This window comes from Corapipo altera, unplaced genomic scaffold, assembly GCF_003945725.1.
Source record: "Corapipo altera isolate COAL_440 unplaced genomic scaffold, ASM394572v1 60, whole genome shotgun sequence".
Taxonomy (NCBI): Eukaryota; Metazoa; Chordata; class Aves; order Passeriformes; family Pipridae; genus Corapipo; species Corapipo altera.
Window position 1 is genome coordinate 3,043,740 of NW_020884912.1, and position 23,621 is coordinate 3,067,360.

Genomic DNA, 23,621 nt, shown 5'->3' on the forward strand with positions numbered 1-23,621 from the left:
AACATGTGTGCTCTTTCCTGCGAAGGAGCAAGATTCAGGATGAGAGCGGTTCCAGGTGTGGAGAAAGACATACAGCAATTGACAGGACTTTATTATATGGACTTTACCGTTATTATGTGGTTTCAGATATGCGTATCGCATTGTACCCACACTAAACAGTGCACAGCCTGGGCGCGCCCGGGCTTGCCACGAGTTTTGCCTGCTCCCTGCTTCCCCGCTCCCCTCTCTGATAGGCTGAAGAAGCTGCAGAGAGGAGACAGTTACCATTCGTTCCTCCCATGTTCCTCCCCCTTTGCCTGAGTCCCTAACCCGATTTGTTCCCCCGTTTGTCTGTCTCATGCTCCACCCCATATTCTAGCCCTTTCGCCGCCTGAACTCATAAAACCCTGGGCACACCTCCATGAAGTATGCCATTTGCAGCTCTGCTTTTTCTCCGGACCCGTCCGTGCTTTGCCTCATCCCCCCTCAGACCGTGGCACTTTCCCATCCCCCTTACCCAGCTCTCATGCCTACGCTGGGAAAATAGGCTCCCACATCTGAAGTGAACTCACTGGATTACACTACAATGCAGGCCCAGCAATGGATTCCAAAGCAGACATGAACATGGTTTTTCTGAACTGGCAAAACTTGGACATTCCAGAAACACCACAGCATCTCAGCCTCCGGCATAGGTCATGTTCTCAGGGTTTTAGGGGTAACCTGAGCCGCATCCTAAGCTTGCCCAATCAGTGAGCTTGAAGGTAAGCCTGATGTCTAAAACAAAAGTTTCTGAAGCATTTCAGGTTTGCCCTATGCCAAGTACAAGCTAAACACACTCTTTCAATTGCAATGAGCATACTCAGCATACTGAACATCAGTTTGAGTCAACTAACAGCTAAGCAACACATTTTTATATACAATTCCCTGGGCTATGCAAGAAGTAGAAACAGAATTTTACCCTTTTACAAGAAAAAGATCAGTTCTCCAGTAAACCTCTATCTATGGTTTCTACTTAAATCATGTATTACATTTCTGTATTAAATTTGTTTTGAAATCTAAGCCAAACAAGAATCAAATTACAACTTCGAGCCATGCACTCAACAGAGTTGAGTTATTACTGGGCTGTAATTCTGAATTTTACTGACTCACCCCAACTGATTTTCTCCATACCTGCACAGATCCCCTCTCTAGAATATCTTCATGAAGAACAAAGACAGAGGTACAGCCATAGAGAGCTGGTTGACAGATAAAAAGAAAGTATTTTAAAACACTTCAGAAAAGGATGCCCCCCCAATCATTGTGACATCCTGTACCTCAGCCTTGTGAAGCCTCATTTACCTGAAAATTTACAGTATTAATGGAGTACAATTACATTTCTAGAAAGGCATGCTTGTCCACCAATCCAGCAGACTAACATTCAGTACATTCACCTTACAAACACCTCCAAGTAATATCTAGTTATATCAAGTATAAGCTGGCATACAGAAACATTTTTAAATTACACGTAAATCTATTTACCTTGCTTCAGGAGTTAGATTTACTGCTTCAGGAGTTAGATTTACTGCTTCATGAGCAAGAGAGCACACTGCACAATCAAAATACTGTAGCTGGCTGACCAACAAACACTTTGGACATGATCACACCACAGCTAGATATCTTCATTCCACCAGTATTTATTGAAAAATATTTACATATTGGTGTTGTGACCCACCTCAGAAAGGAGGGGGGGTGGTTTACCCAGGTTCTTATTAATAAATCCCTTGGGGTGGATTAGAGTGAAAACGACACTGAATAATTGGTGTTTGAAAACATATATATGTAGGGTTTATTTTAGAATAATTTGTTTAAAAGGTAAACAGGTATGGTGCCATTTTGGGTGTTACCATCTATATCTATCATCTATAGCAATACAGCAATCATTAGGATAACACTTAAGGAAATGCATAAGGGAGAGAAAGGGAGAGAAGGGGAAAGAAAGGATAAAGGTGGAAAGATAGATATAGTCAATGCACACAGGGTTCAGCGATGGAACTTGGTAGCTGCGGCTTCCACATCTGTTAGTTGAAGTGGTGGTCTTGATCCACTGGGGGTGGGGAAGGCAGGCCCACACACTCAAAGAAGTTATGAGTTATTATATACTTCCAGAACACCTTGTACCTCCCCGAGGCGGGGAGTTTTACCACGGAATAGTGTCATGGGCTGTGCCACGAGCCTCCAATGTCTCCTGGGCATGCGCAGAGCTCCTGTGAGGGGCATGGTAAAAGGGTTTTTCCCGCCTTTCAGCATTGGTGCGGGGATGGGCTTTGACGGGCGTGCCACAAGCCTCCAATGTCTCTGACAGCCCAGGCCAGACACGCAGAGTCCATGAGAAGGGCATGGCAAATATGGCACTTCCTGCCTTTTCAGGACTCGACCCCTCAGCAGCACTGGTGGCGAGATGGGCCCTGCTGGGTGAGCAGCCACCTCTTCCCAGCCTGCAAAAGTCCCCTGGAGATTCTAGAATGCGCAAATCATTAACCTTTTCAGTCTCTGCCAATTGGTCACTATGCTTTAATAGCATTTTTACATAGGTTAATGAAGAACATCACACTAGGATGGGGAAAGAGTGGTATAATGTCTTTTCAAATGTCTTTTTTTTTCCCAAGCTGTCACAAGCGAAGAGAGTTCTCAGACTGAGTGTGCTGGAGTCCCACAGTGTGTGCGCCACAGATCAACAGCTTTGCTGACAATGGCATCAGTGTTGTCTTGAGGAATCTACAAAAGATCAGGGCAAGATGCCTTGTCAGAGTACTTCCTTTGGACTGTTTTGTTTAAAATAAAGATTTTGAATTTCCAATTCATATTTTCTCTCTTTAGAAAAAAGAAAACAAAACTAGAATCCCACCTCCCTGCCCCACCATCCCACCACCCCTCAGTCCTACACGCACCACATTACCTCCAGGTTTTGGACAAAAACCTTTTATTTACAAAATTGTAAGGTTACCACCCAGACATCTCACACTTCACACATCCCCGAGTTGACAGCAGGCAGAACTCACACTGGCTATCCATGACCACAAACATATCTCATCTAACTAACCTGGGTTAAACTGGAACCCTACAGCCCTGCTGTGATGCTCATTACTATTCAAGGTCAGGAAAGTTCAGGGTCAGGTTCATGACCCTGTCCTCACATCAACAGAAACACACCTTGAGTCTGTAGACTTGCACTCAGGCAAGAAGCAAAGAAAAAAAGCAGCCAGAAACCAACCCCTCTAAGGAGCTTCCAGAAAAATTAACCTAACCTCACCTGCACTTACTTTCACAGAAAAATCCTTTAGTATCACAAGGAATATTGGCAGTTCTGTACAAATGTAGATAATACATTCCCCAAGCCTAAAAATAACTTCAGTCTATGAAAGCCTTACTTCCTCATAAAAAAAAATCATTATTCTCATCCCTGTGCATTTTTCCTTCACCTTTGTACTACTCCACTGTTCTCAGGAAGGAGTGTAATAATATCTCATGGTACATCTGTAATAATATCAATGGTACATTCCAACAGGCAAATGATTAAGGCTGAAACACACTTTTATAAAACCACAATAGAGTACTTACATTTTCCAAAAACTGTGTGATCTTTTCTGCAGTATTCAGTGCTATTATCTTCATTTTAAAGGTTAATAATATCTCCAAAGCAACAAAAACAAGAATCTTGCAGGACCCACTAATAACTTTGTCCCAAACCCTACAAGAAAATGAAAAGGAATCACTAAACATAATTGCAGTGCTTATCTGCTTATTTATCTGCTAGAACAGCCTTCGTACAATCACCTCTTCCCAGATTATTTTTCTGAGTAACAGCGATGTATTGAATTATTTGGGTTAGGGTAAATAAAAGACATTTTATTAACTCCTAAATCTGTTCAGAGCAGAGGGATGGCAAGCAGTAATTGGTATGTACTGATATGGTGTGTTGCTGTTTAGAAATTGAACTGTTTACAAGCTCAAGTACAAAAAGCAAATCTTGTTTTAATAGCCTGAACTGTAACAACTACTCTACCGTTAGAATTTTTCCTAGTGCAAAAAAGAAGAAATTAACTTCATTAGCATGCCTAATATACTCTTTCAAACAGTTAAGTAGCTGAAAATTCAAAGGGATGTAATACTGAACTAATACATCTTAAGCAGCTAAATATTCCAGGTCATTGCTGTATATGATAAAAATATGACCTATCTACAGGATGTAATCCATTATGTTTAAATCAGGCACGAGGAACAACTATTAAGTCTTCCAATCCATCCCACTGCGCAGACCCTCTCAGAATTACCTAAGCACTTCTACCACTTGTATGAAGCTGTGTCTGGACCTCAGTTTTAAGAAAACCTGAAGGGCAGGGCTCCAAAGGCTGCAGGTACTTCAGTAACAGAACCTGGATGAATATTAAAATGGATCCTTACTACCAAAACTACCAACAATTTGAAATCATCCTTCATCCAGCAGCTCTCTCTCAGGCCCAGCTCAACATACTCGCAACAAAAGATTATCCAAAACCAGTGTGAAACCATCTGTCAGATGGCAGCTTTTATGGGCTTGCATTATTTTTAGTTCTTGAATTTTAAGAGCTGTGTCAGAAAGACTTTCTGAGGATTACAGATCTTGCTCCTTCTGGGCACTTGTTCAAAGTACTTCTCCTTCCAAATAAAATCATGGGGGACAAAGATCATATACCATCCTCCGTAATTTCTGAATACAGCCACACTAATTGAAAAACATCTTCTGCAGCCCACCTATAAATCTGGATCTGGGGATGTGCTTCTTCCAAAGGCAACTCGATTTTTGTATGACCTCTCATAGACAAATTTGCCCTTCAGCCCAGAGTGCCAGCAGAGTACAATGCAGGCACAACATGAACTTTGACAGCTGAATTGAAGTGTAGGTATCACACTTTTAAACAGTGAGAGCCAAGCCAAGAGCCATTAAGATGATGAAGGGACTGCAGCACCTCTCCTGTGAGGAAAGGTTGAGGGAGCTAAGACTGCTCAGCCTGAAAAAGAGAAGGGTCTGGGGAACCTCATCAATGTACATAATTACCTGAAGGGAGAGTGCAAAAAGGATGGAGCCAGGCTCTTTCCAGTCGTGCCCAGTGAAGGGATCTGAGGGAACAGGCACAAACTGAAACACAGGAGGTTCTCTCTGAATATCAGGAAACACTTTTTCAACTGTGAGGGTGACCGAGCACTGGCACAGGTTGCCCAGACAGGAGAAGTTGTCTCTCTCCTTGGAGACATTCAAAAGCCGTCTGGACATGATACTGGGCAATTGGCTCTAGGCAGGCCTGCCTGAGCAGAGGGACTGGTTGGACCAGTGCCCTCCACAGGTCCCTGCCAACCTCAAAGTTTCTGTGACTTTCTGGTGAAAAGCTTTATAACTTGCTGGAAGGCTTGCTGCTGCTACACAGTGCTTTTTTTTCACACTGTGACTCAAGTCAACTCTTTATCAGTTTCTTAACCTCCTATTCACATAAATTTTTGACACTATTTTCACCACCTCTCCATTCATCAAAAAATTTAGACTAGATTTTAACTTATGATGAAGAAAGGAGGAAAAGAATATGTTAAATCCTCAGGACTACTCTTAAAAAAGAAGGAAACAAAAACCCCACATGGACAGATGGGGGGGAAAAAGGCACAGCCAATTTAGTTTTAATTCCCTGTCTAGTTATGACAAAAAACTGAGCATAATTCCCATATTGAGAGGAATAACACATAATCCAAGATCAAAATGTTACTGCTTCCTTTGCGCCTTGAGAATCCCAGGACAAATTATCACTGTAAATATTACACTGATGTTGAAGTCAGGTCTAGGAGCTTTGAGCAAGGCTATGAGAAAACTGAGACAACAGCCCTGTTCCATACTGTACAAGTCATCCCTGTTTATTTCTAAAGCATTTTCCTTACCAAACACGTCTGTTTAGAACCCAAGAACAGTTTCCCCAGGTGTTTCATGCGCATCAGAATTATGTAATTATGAATGACAATTACAAAGAGCAGCAAACCTCAAAAACAGGAAATAATGTTTAAAGTTAATATTAAAGCGCATGTTAATTCAAAAACAAACTTACTAATCCTAGTATAAAACACCTAGTCTCCTTTCATTATTTTGCTTCCAACTCTCCTCACTTTAGTCTCCATAACTGCATTAGGTTACATGCTATGCTCAGAAAACACTCTATTGTTTTCCTGCATTATTAAGTCTGATTCCAGAACAAATCCTTTAACAATGGCAAAACGGATGCAGTACCTAAATCACTAGTGTCTTCACAAATTTTGGAAGATGGTGCATAGAGAAGTGGGTGAGATGTCAGCACTAACCAGCTGTTCTGCTGCAATATTTTTCCCTTTAACATTTCCAGCTATTGTTACTCTCAAAGCAATGCCACCAGCAACACTGTCAAGAGTCAGCACCTTCTCTGTACCAGCAGAGCCAAGAAGAACAACATAAACTGTGCCAAAAATGGAAAAAAACCACAGCAGATTAATAGTAGAACAGAAACATCATGCCACTGTGCCTATAGCCCTACTCAGAAATGCTGAAAAAGAAGGTATATGCTAAATTCCCTACGTTTGTGTGGCTGCCTTCCTCTATGAAATATAACCATTCAACTAACTACAGGAGCACTCTTGTAGGTATTTGTCTAACAGTGAAACAGCAGTGACAACCACAAGGAAAAATAAAAAAGAAACAGGAAGCACTTTAAGCAGAGAGCATGCCCAGGATTATGCAAATAAAACCATTTACTTTTCACTGAGCTTTTTCCATAGACAAGATACCACTTACTCTGTGTGCACCTATGTGTGAATGGATGCCATTCTCCAGGCAGCTCCTGAAGTTGCTACACTGCTACAGTGCAGTAGGACACAAGAAGCATCATTGCATTGCTGCTCTCTCTTTTTCTGAAATATTACCATTAATCTCACAGTTTTTCCCCTAGGCTGCACGGTAAACACACTCAGCCTTTTTCCCTGGTTCTGGTCCTCCAGTTGTTCAGGCCAGAGGTATCTAAAAAAAGCCAATGCTTTCCCCTCTGCCTGTACTTCTGGGTGTCCTTCCAATGGTAACCGGGCATGGAAGGACGTGATGAGGCTCACACAAATCTCATCCCGATGTCATGTCATGGTCTTGTGCCCACCCATCTACAGAGCTGAGAAGCAGCTCAGTTACTTAGGCAAAGGCAAATCAAATTAAGTTTTTCCACAGTAGTAGCCCACATGAACATTTTTATGCCCTCCCACTCCATAGTAAATTTAAGGCATTTTTCATCGTATTTCTGTTGTTTCTACTAATTACTTACATTTTTACAACTAGATGTAAATTGTGCAGGACATGGAGATCACAGATGTAAAACTACAGAAGCCATATATTAATATATGAGGCAGTGTCAGCTGGAAAGTCGTAAATTTCAGGAGAATGACCAAATACTTTGCCACTACCAGGCTGCCAGAGACTAATAACCTAACACCACCCTGCTAATGCCAAGCCTTCAGTGCAGAATACAAACAACATTACTCAGGGGCATGTTACATGATTGGCACCATTAGGCCATAAAAAATGCCTGGCTCATTCACAATTACAACTGCAAAGCTGCACTACTTCTGTTGTAGCTAGATCATCTGGGATGATAGTGTTGGATTAAGCTGGCAGCCAACATGCCATTTTGCCTGTAGGGCTGAAGCCATGAATGGAACATCAAGCTCTAAGAGCAGGGATTTCTAGCTGAGGGCCAACACAGCACCATTGGAAAGCTTTCCAGGCATGGCTTCCCAAACAGATGACCAGATATGCTGCTGCAGAAATCAAGCATACTCATAATGATGAGTATGAAAACAATGGCGTGATCCAGTTCTCTCCCTGTTTCAGAGACAAGTACACCTTTCTGTCCCTCTTAAACCTGTGCTACAGGCTGGTTCATATTCCAGAAAGCACCCTGTCTGTATTCCAGGTGGGACAGAGATTCCTTGAAATGGCCAGTTTGCTCCTCTCTTTTATCAATATGGCACCTTTAAGAAGTTTTAAGAAGCTTGCTGAATAATATGTCGAGTGTATTAGGGCACACAAAGACACTGCATAAGCTCAAAGGAAATGTTTCTAACTGAAATCTGTCTATATACATTTTCCTAGCCCATTTCAATTAAACTGATGCATAAATTTTACCTATGGTGTGACTGGAAGTGTGCTATAAAAGAGTATTTATATTGAACGGCAACGCCTGCCAGAAGTTTAAGCTGGTATTGTGCAAAGTCATCCCACCACTATCAGAAAAAAATTTCTGCACAGCATACACAAGCCTTGTACACCTCAGAGAAAAAAAAAAAGAAAGAAAAAGAAAACCATGATATCTAGATTTAGCTGCCTGGCAGAGAAGACTACAATTTATAGAAAGCAATCAACCTTTCCAAGAAATACAGTGCTAAATCATAAGATAAATTAAATCATAAAAGACTGTGTTCACGTCATCTCTCACTTGACAAAAAAGTAAGTAAAATTCACAGGAGAACCAGAGTCCTGTTTTCAAATCTGAGCAGTTCCAACACTGCCACTTGGATACATTTCAGATAAGCATTCAGGCTTCTAGATTCTAATCCAAACCGAATCTCCAAGCATTAATTAAGTTCATTTGTCACATGCTACCCATGAAGTATGTTATTTCCTTAGTGAATAAGGCCATTATGATTACAACTGAATAATTCAGAAACCTAAAAAAGAAAAAGTGCACTTGTATCGTGTTCCCACAAGAACTGTTGGCAAAAGGGATTGCTCTGCCATTAAAAGTATCAACATGAAAATTTGTTTTTACTCCACAGTGATACTGAAAGCCAATATTTTGACCTTTTCCATGGGAGGAGGTGGGGGAAGTATTAAAAAAATTCCAGGTAATCAAAATATTCTATTTCACTAAGGTCAAACAGCATATATGAATGCTAAACATGCACACTGACTAGACAAAATATTTTACATAAATAAACTGACTCAAAATGGTAGAAGTTTGAAACTAAAGGTTCTGAGAAGACGAAATATGAAATCAAAATTCTTCATCTAGCTTTTTTCTTTTACACTATCAAGATTACACAGCTCCATAAAGTGTTCTATTTTCAACAGAAATTTTAAAAAAAACTCTTCTTCTTCCAAGAGCAAAACTGCTCTGATGCAAATTCCTCTTTCAGCAACAGTTCTCAGCCATAAGACTAAGTAGAAAAATTGAATCACATAAGCTCTAAATAAAAATATTTCCTAGGAGACATGCAAAGATGTTTCCAATGCAGTAGATTGCCAAGGGCATTTCAGATCACAAAAGCCTATGAAAAAAGAAGGTCTGAAGAGACTGACAAGTCCTAGCTAGGGCAGTCACTTCTGACTGATGTTAGTTTACATTTTAAGGCATTAAGTTGCACAAAGAGAAAGCACAATGAAACAAGAGCAATCACTACCTGCTGAAAATAACCTAAAAAAGCAAATGTGAAAGAGATGTAGGTAAACCATAGGTGATCAATTGCTTTTAAGGCTGTAACAAACAGACTATGTACTTAAATAATTTCTGTAGCCATAATAGGAATAAAAGCTTTCCACCATCACATCACACACAACCAGTACACAGAGATGACTATTTTGGAGACATATAGGTGCTTGATGAGAAGAACCTGGCATGTAACAATTACAGTGCTGCACCTAAAGGTTCAAAATGTTTTTTTCTCTGAAACATATTCCTTGCCAACAGTAAAACATCCAGAACCTCAAGGGCCATGGTCCACCAAGACCAGAGAGCATGATTTCTAATCTTACATCTTGTTCTCTAAAACTTTGTTTTTATAAGGGCCAATAAAATTTTTAAAAGCAGTCATTTCTCACTTTTCTTCATGAAACATGAAGTTCCAGATAAACAAACAACATTGCATTCACTATTTAGATTATGACCAACTTTATCACCATAAAAGCATTTTATACAGAGCAATTTACAAAGCATTTCGTTTCCACACTAGGTTCCTATACTAACTGAAGCCCTGGAATTGATTTCCTTGAAATAAAAATTCCCTTGAACCTTAATACTCCTCCAAGTTTTCAGGCTGCTGAAGATGAAACCATTGGGTTTTTTGTGCCACATCCTGTTCAGCTATTAGCAACTCTTATTAATGCAGAAAGAATATGTTTCTCTATATCAAGAATATGTTTCTCTATATCCAGCTTGAATTTCCTGCTTTCCAAGAGTTCTCAGGCAGCAGAATTAGAGAAATAATACAAGTTTCATTTCAAAAGCCCTTCAGTGAAATGCTATGCACAAGAATTTTGCCCTATTAAAAGCTCAACAACCTATTTCTAGCTGTAGAATCCTGATGCAATCCACTATTTCATTAACTTTGTAATACTCAACCTGCCCTAGGACGTTTTAAAACAAATGTTGTCATGGTTTAACCCCAGGCAGCAACTGAGCATCACACAGTCAACTCAGTCACTACTCCTGCCATTGGGATGGGAGAAGAATTGGAAGGGTAGAAGTAAGAACCAAACTTCTGGGTTGAGAAAAAAAGAGTTTCATAATTTAAAAAAACTGTAAGGAAGGAAAGAAAAATATAACAAAGAGAGGAAAATAAAACTTGAGACAAGTGATGCAAATGGAAACAGCTGCCCACCACCAACCGATCAACAGCCAGCAAGTCCCCAAGGGAGCACTCTCCTCCACCAATTTTCACCCCACCTTTATTGCTGAGCATGACTCCATACGGAATGGGATATCCCTGAGGTCAGTTGGGGTCAGCTGTCCTGGCTGTGTCCCCCTCCCAGCTCCTTAAGCAGCCCCAGCCTCCTTGCTGGTGAGCAGAATGATGCTGTGTTAGTGCCACTCAGAAGTAACTAAAACATCCCTGTGTTATCAACACTGTTTTCAGCACAAGTGCAAAACATAGCCCTATATGAGCTACTCTGAAGAAATTTAACTCTATCCCAGCCAAAATTACTACACATTCCCAAAATCTTTTTCATCTAATGATGATGATGTTACAGTCACTCCCTACAAAATTATTTCGGTTAAAAAGCCTGAAAACTACTACCCTTCAGCCATCTATCACTAAGACAGGATTTTGAGTTTTAAATCCCAGGAGTGTCTAACAGAATCAGCTGGTACACTTAACTCCATTCTTTTTTAATTTCAAGGGGTGAAATGATCACACAGTAAAGTCAGCAATAAAGTTAACACCATAATCTTACAGATGAAGTACAGAAAGCTCTTTGCGTGCTACTGACGACAAAAAGCTAAAAGTACTATGAAGTTACAAATTGAAAGAAGAGAACTTGCCTCTGTAAACTGGACTCAGGTAAACATCCTGCAAAACACTTTTTAAACCAAAGATCATAAGGGAGCTTGCTCATTGCAGCACATGCTTTCAGATGCATCAGGAGTCTGTTATCTTCAATGTTCAAATACTGCTCCAGAACTTTTGGCTGAGAAAGAATTGGAAAATTTTAGGTAACTCACATCAGAAAACCTTCATAGTTAATGCACACCAGAAGACATGGAATGTCTTAGAAATTCAACTGGCGTAAAACAACATGTTAAAATAATGAACTCGCACTGTTTTAACTGTTCCAAAATATGAGTGTTGCTGACTTTTGCAATTAACTAATTAAGTACTTAACTAAATAAACAAACTCAGCTTCCTTAAATTGCTGACCACTAGCAGAACTTCCAATATATGCAGTATTCCCTAATGCAAGGAGGTGTTTCAGAGCTTAAGGCAATGCAGAGATTAAACATCCACTAATTACTGTTACCTCCACGAGTAAAATTGAGTTTCATTCACCTCAAACCTAATCGCCTTAGCACACGTCAAAAAAAATCTACACACAATACAGCAAAACCCAGAAAATCAATTCTGAGAGTAAATCTCTGTGAAACCCATTAAAAGCTGGACATTGATTTATGGCTTAAAAACCCAAAGTATTTAGAAGGATAAACATGCGGATAATTTTCTCATCTTGTTTAAATTTTAATGTAACACAATACACATTTTCATAGATTCAGGAGTACCTTTATGCTTTTTCTCATAATTCAGTAAACAGCTAATGACTTCAGCTGTCGAAGGGAGAAAACACATCCTTTTTCCATATTCTCACCTGCAGAGTCTTGGTACTTGGTACTTGCTTATATTACAAAAAAAAAATTAGCGAGGGAGACACTTGGCACTATTTAAGTGGTGAGAGTACACACTTTCTTTAAAAGTACTCCTTTTTCCTTTGAAAGGAATTAAAGAAATCGGTATAGTTTAATGCATCACCCCCAGAAACAGGAGGTAGGTTTAAAAATTATTTCTTGTTCCAAAAGACTAACAAACAAAGGGCAGGCATCATTTTCTGCAAAACAAATTTTCATTCGGTGCTTGCCAGTGCACAGGTGCCACCTCAGTGGATACTGTTAACTAAAGAGCTTTTATCTGTTAAGGCCATTTGAAGAAATACAAAAACTTTCATGATTTTGCAAAGTACACATTTTCTTTACAATCAAATTTTAATTTTATAAATCAGTAAGACAGAAATTCAAAGTTAACATTCTATGACTGCGCTCAATTGATCAGTGCTAAAAGAAAACTATTCCACTTTTTATTATAACTTAATTTTCAACACACAGTTTTTCTGAAGACGTAGTACTCCAGTTTATTTAAAAGGCAAAAACAATTGTGCTTTGTCTATCATACAATGAGCAGCACATGGATGCTAGAGATGCAGCCTAAAAAGCAGCAGACATACATCAAGATGTTCTTAACTCTGTAATTGAAATTTAATTGTTTGAAATAAAAAAAATTCTTAAGTGACCAATTTGTGAGAAATATAATTCACCTAGATACAAGCAACCTTTAGACAACCTAAAAAGGAAATATAATTCAACTAGATACAATGCAACCTTCAAGCAAGCTAAAAAGAAAATAAGATGAAACTGAAAATCGCCATGCAGCAAACAAAACCAATTGTGCAGGACAGCACAATCAAAACCCAAAAGGCACTCCTCCCATTTTCTCAAAACAGCTGGTGGAACAGAACCCAAGGGTGTCACCTCTGACGCTCCAGTTGTCTCCACGTATTAATGCTTTCCACAACTGCCTCTCCCCACAAAAGGAAAAAAAAAAAAGTGTTTTTTCCTTACCAGTTGTTGTAATGAATCTTTGTGCTTGCTGTTCAGCTGATTCACAAAGCAACTGACAAGCCAATAGCATTCTACAGGATCCTCCACCATTTCCTCCATTGCTTTAGCAATAACAAGAAACACTTCATCTTCAGGTTCCTGGAAAACAAAGCCAAAAAAAAGTGAACTACACAGAAGTATTGGACTATTCTGATTTAAATTATTCTTATATTCCTTTTCTCTGCTATTTGGGAGAATAAATGGAAATCAACGTACACAAAGAGCTGTTCTAACATTCATAAATAAGACATCGGGCAGCAGCTGCACTATGATGATAAATACTAAAGCAGAGCAAATAAGACTTGTTTTAATTTTAAAACCAAAACACACAATAGGAGCTTGGGAAAAACTGTTTCAAAGTTCCAAATTTTCTCAAAGGAGAAAAATCCCACTTATGTGGACCACATATTTATACTGCATAGCAGCAGAATTTTTCATGCTGTTGATTGCTAAGGGTCAAACGGGCCCCTCAAACACCTCTGTCGTGGATGTTACAGATACTGAAAACAATGAGGCCATGAGCCGTGCACCTGCCTCCAACACACAGAAAATCATTTGGTTTGAGATAAGCTTCCTAGAGACAAAACCTTTTCCAGGTTATGAGTATCTTACTCCCCGCAATCCATGACTAGAAGCATGTGATGGACACACCATCACCTTCTCTCATGAGGATATACTTTCCCAACAGAATTATCAGCCTAAACCCCAGGTAATGGTATGACTGTACACAGGGTAGATGTAGGTGAACTAACGCTAAAACCAGCTAGATCTCATGCCAACAGCTAACTCAAGAACTGTCTGAACTGGGAAGATGCACAAGGAATGGCTCTCTATTTGCCTTGTTTCTCAGAGTCTTCCTCACACAGGCAGTACTGACTACATTAGGGAGCAGGGTAAGAAGCCAGGTATGTGTCCACAGTCTGATGTACTGTACCCCTCAGCAGCAGTAAGCTATAGGATCACAGGGTTTGATGGATGGAGAGTCTTAAATACCACTGATATGTCTCTGCCACACAGACTGCTGCAATGCACACATACCCCTACTTAAACTCTCTGCTTTCAGACTGCACAAAACATTTACCAGACTTCTCTCTGGTACTCAAACATTTCAAAATATTTATATCAATCCAACATCATCTTTATATTCCCCCTGCCTCCACAATAAAACTGAGCTACTATCAAGCAGTAACCTCTTATTTAAGGGGACATTACTGCACAGAAAGCAGACTGGCATAAAGGGAACAAATGCCTTCTGCAGCAGAACAAATCCAAGTTACAGGACTAATAACTAGTGCTCTGCTGAACACCACCTCTATGAAACCCCATCACAGTACTGAGAGCAGCCAGTGCTCTGGGATGCACTGACAAAACACGTGCTCAGAAGGCAATACTGCTCAAGAAGGGAGGAATTTTTCGCCCACTGGGTCACAGGCCAAGATCAAGGAAATTTCTCTACAGGAAACTTGCAGGGTAGGACAGCCACATTCCTAGACAGTGGTAAGGGCATGAAAATGTTCTCCCTCCTTTAACAACAGAATGCTGTATGTAATCCTCCAGATCAAAATATTACTGATCTTTCTATATTAACTTTAAGCTTTCTTTTTTAATTTTTTTTTTAGTTCTTATGTCAAATTTTGTGATGGATAAATTAATATTAAATAAGGGACAAAATCCACTGCAGAAAGCCCTGTGGTTCCTTTCATCACATCCTCTTTGATAGAGGCTTATACATAAGATCCACACATTGTTTTTCTCATCTCTCTACTGGCTTACCATCACATCAACATCCGTTTGTGAGTACACTGTAAACTGCAGAGTACATGCATGACCTGACAGAAGCCCTGATTAGTTCAGACTAACATAAAAAGGAGGTCAGTACATTAAAGTCTAGATTTAAAAACAAATAATTTAAATATATGATGCAATTTGCATTAAATCATGGCTTGTACAGGCTCTGAATTATCCTTGTTCCAGGACATATAAGAATCTATGAGCTCCAATAGGATTATGTCATTTTCATTTCAGTGCTATAAAGAAACTGAAGTGCATTGGAGTACAAAATGCTTGAAAGCTAGCAGGCAAAATACACAAAAGGGATTCTAAGGCATAAAATCTTACATAAGTACTTAGGGGAAGAAAAAGAGAAAAGCACTTTGACTAAAATTTCTTATTTTGTACTAGTACTTCTCTGTTTTCCATTCGCCTTACTTGTCTATCTACATGCATTTGAGAGGTGACTTGCAGTTCACTGACCAATGCAAAAGCCAAGTTTCGAGGCAATTTTCCTGATTCCAGTTGATGGATGCGCAGGAAAACATCCACCTGTGGGGTAGAATCATTAATAAAGCGAATTACACGAAGGGCATGGTGTATATCCCAGTACTGCTCCTTTCGGCACTTCATCACCAAAGCATGAGATTCGTGGTGAGGAGGAATAATTCCTGACAAAAATTTAAAAAAAAAAAAAATTAAAATAAAAAATACAAGCAATTGTAAAGAGAAATCTTACTTGTTACTTGTTTATACTGATCTAGTTTTTAGTATAGTTATAGTTGTGCATTTGTGCCCACTTTCCACTTACTTTGAAAACAAAGTGGGTGTAGAATGATTTTTATCTACATTAGCTGTTCATTTTCTCAAATTCTACGCTTTGTCTGAGATGACAGAGAATATACAGATTCAATTAACCAATGCAAAGATACTGTACAACTCAGTATTAATTACTTTACTCTCTGTATCATAGATTAAATCTCTCTAAAACAACATTCAGAAGCAAAATCAATCACACAGGTTGAATCAGTTATAGATTAAAACTTAAGAATACCACATAGGCACTTTGCAAGGTAACATTTTTTACATTCTTAGCACATCACGAGTATTTGTTCTAGTTTTCTAGGAGAAAAAAAAATTCTAAAATAAATAAAAGTAGTAAGGTAGACAAAATTAAACTGCATCTCCAGAAGAGATGCTCAACATTTCACTAGTGGAGCAGAATATTTCTCAGTGCAGAAACCCATGAGAACAAAGTATTCTTCAAAAATCAGTTTGAAACAAGCTACCTGCTGCTTTTATCTCTCACTTTAAAAAAAATATTCCTGCCAAGTGTTAAACCATGAAATGACTGAGTTTAGCAACAAGCACATCAGACAGAAAATTATCTTTTCATTTCCAACTGCAAACCTGTCTGCATTTCAAAAGCTGGGACAGAGCAAGACATTTTTCATGTTATGCCAAAAGAGAGTCAACATCATGGCTTTGTATATACATATTGCCAACTGCTCTCCTCAAATACAGAAGATAACCTTAGGCAGAAAGAAAAGAAGCTTAAACAACACAGGGATGTCCAGAAACCATAATGAGTCACACTTGAACAGGAAATTAATGGAGACACTGCTGACATACCATGCAACCTGGGACAGCATCAAGTCTTGGTACATGTCTGAGATAAGGAAGCCTATCCTGTCAGCAAAATTTTCTTAAATTATTAACACTGTTTAGAGGACATGTAGCACTTCCCACCAGAAATGGACTGGGCTGTTGTTCAAATTACTTAAGGAGAGATATGTTGCATTCCTTTCCAGTACCAGCTTTTCTAACAAGTGTTAACACTGAGATACAGCATAAGAGAAGTCCTTGTTCACCTCTGTTCACCCAAGAAGTATACAGAATGACAGTATGGATGCTTGAAATCAGAATCTCTCAAGTTGGAAGGGACCCACAAGCATCAAGTCCAACTCCTGACCCTGCACAGCACCATTCCAAAAAATTACACGTCTGAGAGCACTGTTCAAACGCTTCTTGAACTCTGGCAGGCTTGGTGCCATGACCACTTCCCTAGGGAACCTGTTCCAGTGCCCAACCACCCTCTGGGTGAAGAACCTTTTCCAAATATCTAACTTAAACCTCCCCTGACAGAGCTTCATGTCGTGGAATGAATCACTCTGAGTTTAAAACACAAAATCTTTCTAAAAATCAATATAATTTTCCATGCAGTTAACTCAGAAGATGTTTTGTGTTATCATTCACGGATCATCTATCTAAAACAGTCAAAGATTGACCACTGGCTCTGCAGTGAGCCACAATTTTGCAGACTATATTTTGCTATTATAATTTTGGCTGAAGGATCTTTTATTGAGTCACTTGTCTAAACCTTCAACGCTATATTTCCTACAACTAATATTTTAAAGGATGCAGACTACTTCACTAGGGCCCAGGATGCAATCACCTTTTTTATGGCAAAGCCTTTTATCAAGTAGAATTACTCTGTCAGTTCAATGATCAATGCCAAGAATTTCCAAGTTTTATAATTAGATCTTGCACCTTCTGTGCACTGTTCCTTTATTACCTTTGCCAGAAACAGGCTCACAAATCCAAATAATCAGGGATATGAAGCCACAACTTTTAAACTGTAGAAAATTAGAAGCGGGAAAAAACACAAGAAAAAATTAAAAATCATTTTTAAAACTCATCTAAAACTTTCTAATACACTGTTTCAAACTTCAGACACTGTAGTGGAATATGGAAACAAAGAAGATATTTACTTGAACATTATTCAAGAATATGGCACAGCCTAAGATTAATAAACATCCTAAACCAGACAAAAACTATTTTGGAAAATAACCATTCTGAGGTAGGAATCACCAGCCTTCCTGACTCTGAATCACACATCAAGAATCTTCGTATGAAATATATGTGGGATCTGTATCATGTACTCTGGAGAGCCAAATGACAAAGAATATGCGGGACAGTTCCCAGGCAGTAAAAGACGGCAGCTTCCAAGCCAATCTGCAGACCGATGCTGCTGGTCTCCCTGATGAAACATTTTGGCTCTCAGCTCCTTTCCTGCCAGCACAGCTCTGCTAGCACAAGACTGATCATGGGAGCCAAACTCAAGCTTTAAAAAAGTGGCACAAGGCTCCCCCACCAACAGTATGGTAAATCACATTTCCCTTCCACAGATTCAGTCCGACGATGTACCTTCACACTCGACCTGTCGGTGTTTCTCTACGTGCAGCAACTCTAAGGAAAACAAACTCTCCAGGTACTTTGTAAGGGTCAGAACCCCTGGGCCTTGCACAACCCCTCCTGTCTCCAAGTGACACAAGTAAACCAATACACTTGACCAGTTAGTGCACAGCCATTAGTACTTTTGAATTAGTCATCTGACTAATGCACTCCAACAAAAATATAATCTATTTATGGGGTTTTATGGTTTCTGGGGATACCATAACTTGTCTTCGGCCTCGTAACTTCTTCAATGGCAAATACAATTCAAAACCAGAAGCAAAACCAGAAGAAACCAAGATTTTGTGGAACAGAAAGCTTTTCTGTAGAATAAACACGCATTTCATAACTTGCCCAGTTTAAAATTAATCACAGCCTTACTCCAACCTAACTGTATGTTATTTCAGAAACAGCACTGAATATCTTATCAGGTATTGGTAACTTCCTATAACCCACATTTCAAATCCATTTTATAACTGTAACTGCACAGTGTTACAAAGTTAAGTACAGAAACACACTTTTCTAGGTACACTTCAGCAAAGCTCTCAAAAACTATCCATGGAACATTGTTTTATAATTGCCTTTGTGCATTCGAGGTGGATACAAAAGTAGGCTAAATATGCAGCAGTAGGCAAGGTAGTACAGAATAATCCATGTCATTACCTCTTAAAAAAAATACACCTTCCTACATTCTATGTTATATTTCATACCTAGAAGCACTTTCCACACCAGTATACGATACATGGATGGGAGTGGAAACCTTTGACTAAATGTGCAAAGCTTCTCAATATCTGTAGAGAAATAAAAAGAAAAAAAATTATGATAAATTTAAATATAAATAATTCTGCGTCTCTGATCTACCTAACTATGACAAATCTTCAGCTGCTCATTGAAATTCTCACTTTCATGACATATTATCAATAAGATCTTTCACCACTTCAGTTGTGAATAGAATGTGCCCTATAAACTGCAACAATTTTGAAAAATATACACATTGGCTTGATCTACAGTAAAACTACTTTAAGTTTCATCAAGAAGAAACTGCATCATTTTTATAGGTATTTTGTAAATCATGCCACTGTCAAAACAATTAAAGGCTTTTTTAAAGGGACATTTATCTTTCTGTTCTGTTAGAGATGTGGCACTCCTCAGGGACCAACAGCAATAACAAAATCTTCATTGTTTTGAAGTTATATGGAATAAACAGCATGAAATGATGCGTTCTCCGATTAAAATTGCTTTCATTAAAAAACTTTTAGTTTCTTCATCACAAAGAATGAGATAAGAAAAAAAAGGAAGCAAACTGACAAATCTTTGATAGTTTTAAAAACAGATTTTCAGATCTTCAAAAGTCAAAGGTCTGCTAGCAATAACTGAGACATTAGTGGTAAAACATGAAAAACTTAAATGAGTATTAAGCACAGCAGCTTAACATTTTCTATTACTCCCTCCCCAGCTCCTTATCACCAAAGTAACAGAGGAAAGAGTGAAATCAACTTGCCCAAACGGTCATCTTTTAACAGAATTTCCAGTGACTTCTTTTCTTCAACTCCACGAAACCCCACTTTTTCATAATACACTGAGCGAAAATTCCTCTGAGAGTCGTCAGCCATGACTGATTCCTTTTGGAGAAACAGTAATTCTCTTAAGACTTACAAGAATATTTTCCTTTTATGCTAAACTCAAGTACTTTTGCACACCAATAGAAGTTAACTGCCTATGTCTCTGTAGTAGTAATACACCCTACAGAACATTAAATCTTCCAAGATTTTTTTCATCACATGCTAACAGAGAAAAATCATTAAAATAATTTAATCTAAACTAGGTCTAAAGAAATCAACTTTCCAAACAAAACACAGGAAGTTTTTATTTTTCAAGTTATTCCCATAGCAAATTATGATACTTTTCAAAAAGTTTAAAAAAAAAGGTGTGCTGGAGAGACTCTTGGTCTTCTACATCATACCGCGTATTTCAAAACCAATATAAAAAATACAGTTAAGAGTCTGACAAAATTTTGGGTACAGAAACCCTACTCAAGTACAACTGTCACCTAGGTAAGTAAAATAATTAGGTTTCATACTCACCAGCTGAGGTAGCGAGAAGCAAGGACGAGCTAATTTTGGCCTCAGTGGCACAGGGGGTGATAGGAAAGAATAAAGCCAGGGATGCAGGTTTCTTCTTACGTTGTAGATATGAATTAAATGTTCATGTTGTTACCTGAGGTGTCAGGTGTGCCCCTGGGCAGCTGCTGCAAACAATCCATTTATTAACAGTCCATCAGAAATGACACAGAGGGTGTGAAATACACAGTTTAGGTTATACCCACATAGTGATAAACTGGTTCCAGCCCCTGCAACTAGGACAATGTAGTGGAATCCCTGTAGTGGAAACAATGGTAAATTCCAGTGAGTACTTTGTGTTTCATAACAACTGTAAATGACATTTCAATTCAGTTCAACTTTCTAAATATCAAATCTCTCTCCTCTGCAGGCTTCCAAATGTTAGAAAGTTCAGTTTCCTAACTCAAAGGACTAAAACCAATATTAACTTTTATGTGCTGTGACAGCAGCAAAACTTGAAGAAAAATAATTTATTTTGAGTGAGGGGTAATGGGTGAATGATGCACTGTGAAGCTTTTCTAGATAAATTCTTCTTTTCTTTGCAGAACCAAAGTACATATCAGGAGCAAAGCACCTGTGGATATAAAAAAAAGGCCATAATTTTGCAAAGAATGCACATGTTTAAATTTGTTTATCCAGCAGGCCTATTTGTGTTTCAAACTGTAACTGTTTTTAGAGCTTTGCAGCATCAGGGCCAAGACCAGCCAGAAAAATATAAACCAGGAAACAACTGAATTAATGGTTTCCGAGACAGGTCAAATATTATTTCAAAACCAGAGGAAAAAAAGTATTATTTGCAACACATGCCAGTCCTGCACTAGCCTATGAAAATGACTCTGATGTTCATGTATTGTGCATTTAAGGGTCCAGTGATCACAGTGTTCACTATTTACACTGCAGCCATGTCTAACGGTGACTTATGGTGCTACAGATACTCAATTACTTTTAAAAATGCTTAGATTTTCATTCACATTTTCAAATTTTTAAAATCTGAATTTAATATGTGCTATTTAGAAAAATTAAGAAAAAAAAAAAAACACGTGTTTAGCACGTACCACTTGTGGAAAGCTGACAAGAGAATCACAGAACAGGAATAATAAATATAATTTGAAAAACAACAGCACTATCTATTAGAAAGGAATGCTATTTTAATGATTTTAAACTGCCACTGTAACAGCAATACATTTTATTTACTCAGTGGAAAAAAGCAAGAATATAGTTTCCTCCTCACTCATAATTTAGCATATGCATTTTCATGTCAGGCAAGCGACCAGTGTTCCAACCTTCACATGAATCTACAATAATATGGAAAAGGGAAAGGGGGAAACAAACCCCCAGCCAGCTCACTGGAAACGTTCTGTACGAAACCGTGCAATTAACTCGCCCTGTCTTCAACTAAAGCGTTTTCGGCCCTAACAGCGGATTTCACGGTACCCCTGCGTTTCACGCCGGGTGATGCAGCAGCGGCGGCAGCGCCGCGCAGACCCCGGGTAAGGAGCCACACGCCACGCAGCGCACTCCGCCCGCCACACAACACCCTCCCTCGCAGGCCCTGTCGGAGGCTCCCCCCCACACCCGCCCGTACCTCGGGGCTAGACTCCCGGCCTCCGACACATTCCCAAAGGAAAATACGGGCACACTTGGGCACGGGATCAATGTCCCCCCCCTACACTTCCCGGGAGACCGAACGGCACCGGGACGACACTTCCGGCGCCTCCGGCAGGCGGGCGCGGCCCGGGGGCGGGGCGGGCGCATGCGCATACCCGTGCCGGCCCGGCGGCGGCGGGCGCGGTTCCCGGCCGGCCGCGATTAGGGGTGTCTGCCTTGTGTGGGGTGGTTGCAGCCTCTCTCGGGCTCACCCGGTCTCTCACGCACCCTGGCTGTGCTCCCCGTCACCTCTCAGTTCGAGCCCTCTGTCACCCCCATCCACCCCTCAGAGCCGGCTCCCGCTCCGTGCTGCTGCCCGCATGGCGTGGGGTGCGCTGAGGGCTGCACCGCGTCGTTTGCTATAATTGGTGTGCTTGGCGTTTTGGCCCCGTCCACAGTGAATCCTGGGGACACTTTTACTTAGAGCAGTCCCTAGGAACCGGAGTGCGGTTTCCAAGTCCCAAGATTTACTCTGGCAGATGTGACCAAAGCACCGGCTGCTAAATATCCTGCCCCTCAGAACAGATAAAGGACCACTGTTCAAAGCCTCAAATATCAACCTGTGCTGCTAAAACTGTGAGACATTAAACAAATAATATGATTTTTATTTTGCGTTCGAGTTTTTTTGTAGTTGGTGGCGATGTTTTTATTCGGATCTTTGAGACCTTGCCAGCCTCTAGCTGTGCGATTGCAAGGACTAGGCAGCTGCTTTTAGCAGGAGCTGAGTTTTCAGCTCGTGGCCCCTTTCCAGGAGCAGAAACTTGAATGAGACCATCAAACACCCAAGTTAGCCGCCCCAAGATTTGGAAGTACTAGAACCACAGAATCAGGGAATCAGTTAAGTTGGAAAAGACCCCTGAGATCATTTGAGTCCAAGCTGTGACTGAACATCAGCATGTCAACTAGACCAACTAAGTGCCACATCCAGTCTTTCCTTAAACACCTCCAAGGACAGTGACTCCACTACCTCCCTGGGCAGTCCATTCCAATGTTTAACAACCCTTTCCATGAAGAAATTCCTTCTGATGTCCAGCCTGAACCTCCCCTGCCACAGCTATGTCCTCTTGTCCTGTCACTTGTTACCTGGAAGAAGAGGCTGATCCCTACCTGGCTACAACCTCCTTTCAGGTAGATGTAGAGAGCAGCAAGGTCATCCCCGAGCCTCCTTTTCTCCAGGCTAAACAACTCCAGCTCCCTCAGCCTCCCCTCATAGGACTTACCCTCCAGACCCTTCACCAGCTTCCTTGCCCTTCTCTGGACCTGCTCCAGCACCTCAATGTCCTTCCTGAATTGAGGGACCCAGAACTGGACACAGCATTAGAGGTGAAGCCCCACCAGTGCCAAGTACAGCAGCAAACAAGATAAGACAGCTGCTTAGATTACGTGGCCTATTTTCAAATGCACGGAGCATCCTATTATTTTAATGTTAACCAACACTTTTGGAACTGCCCAGGGGAAAGCTCACTGTTGCAGAATAGGCAGGCTTTTGTCGGACCCAGCTCACACAGGAGCGTCTCTTGGTCAGTACAAGGCCTAGAAAATATGTTTGTTGAAGTAATTCCACACAGCAGCAGGTGGCAGGCTGGTTCCATTTTTGGTCTGTTCCAGTTTCTTCAACTCAATACATCTTTTATCCATAGATGGCACTTGTCTCTGGATGAGA

The 23,621-nt window shown here is 40.0% G+C and overlaps 1 protein-coding gene across 8 annotated transcripts; it reads right to left on the minus strand.

Annotated features, from left to right (window-relative positions):
* Nucleotides 1-1,774: 1,774 nt before the first annotated feature.
* On the minus strand, nt 1,775-22,018 carry TBC1D7 (TBC1 domain family member 7). Of its 8 annotated transcripts, none has more exons than XM_027654044.1 (10): nt 21,897-22,018; nt 20,518-20,569; nt 20,276-20,436; nt 19,693-19,813; nt 18,902-18,982; nt 15,396-15,628; nt 13,149-13,286; nt 11,307-11,452; nt 3,577-3,706; nt 1,775-2,733 (listed from the first exon to the last, which is right to left on the minus strand). In XM_027654044.1, the coding sequence occupies exons 4-10, from the start codon at nt 19,802-19,804 to the stop codon at nt 2,647-2,649; spliced, it is 927 nt and encodes a 308-aa protein (XP_027509845.1). In that variant the 5' UTR covers nt 19,805-19,813; nt 20,276-20,436; nt 20,518-20,569; nt 21,897-22,018; the 3' UTR covers nt 1,775-2,646. The 8 variants fall into 8 exon arrangements, with proteins under 8 accessions (XP_027509845.1, XP_027509848.1, XP_027509844.1 ...); XM_027654047.1 differs by having other exon boundaries at nt 20,276-20,439; XM_027654043.1 differs by having other exon boundaries at nt 20,276-20,315; nt 20,409-20,569.
* Nucleotides 22,019-23,621: the final 1,603 nt, after the last annotated feature.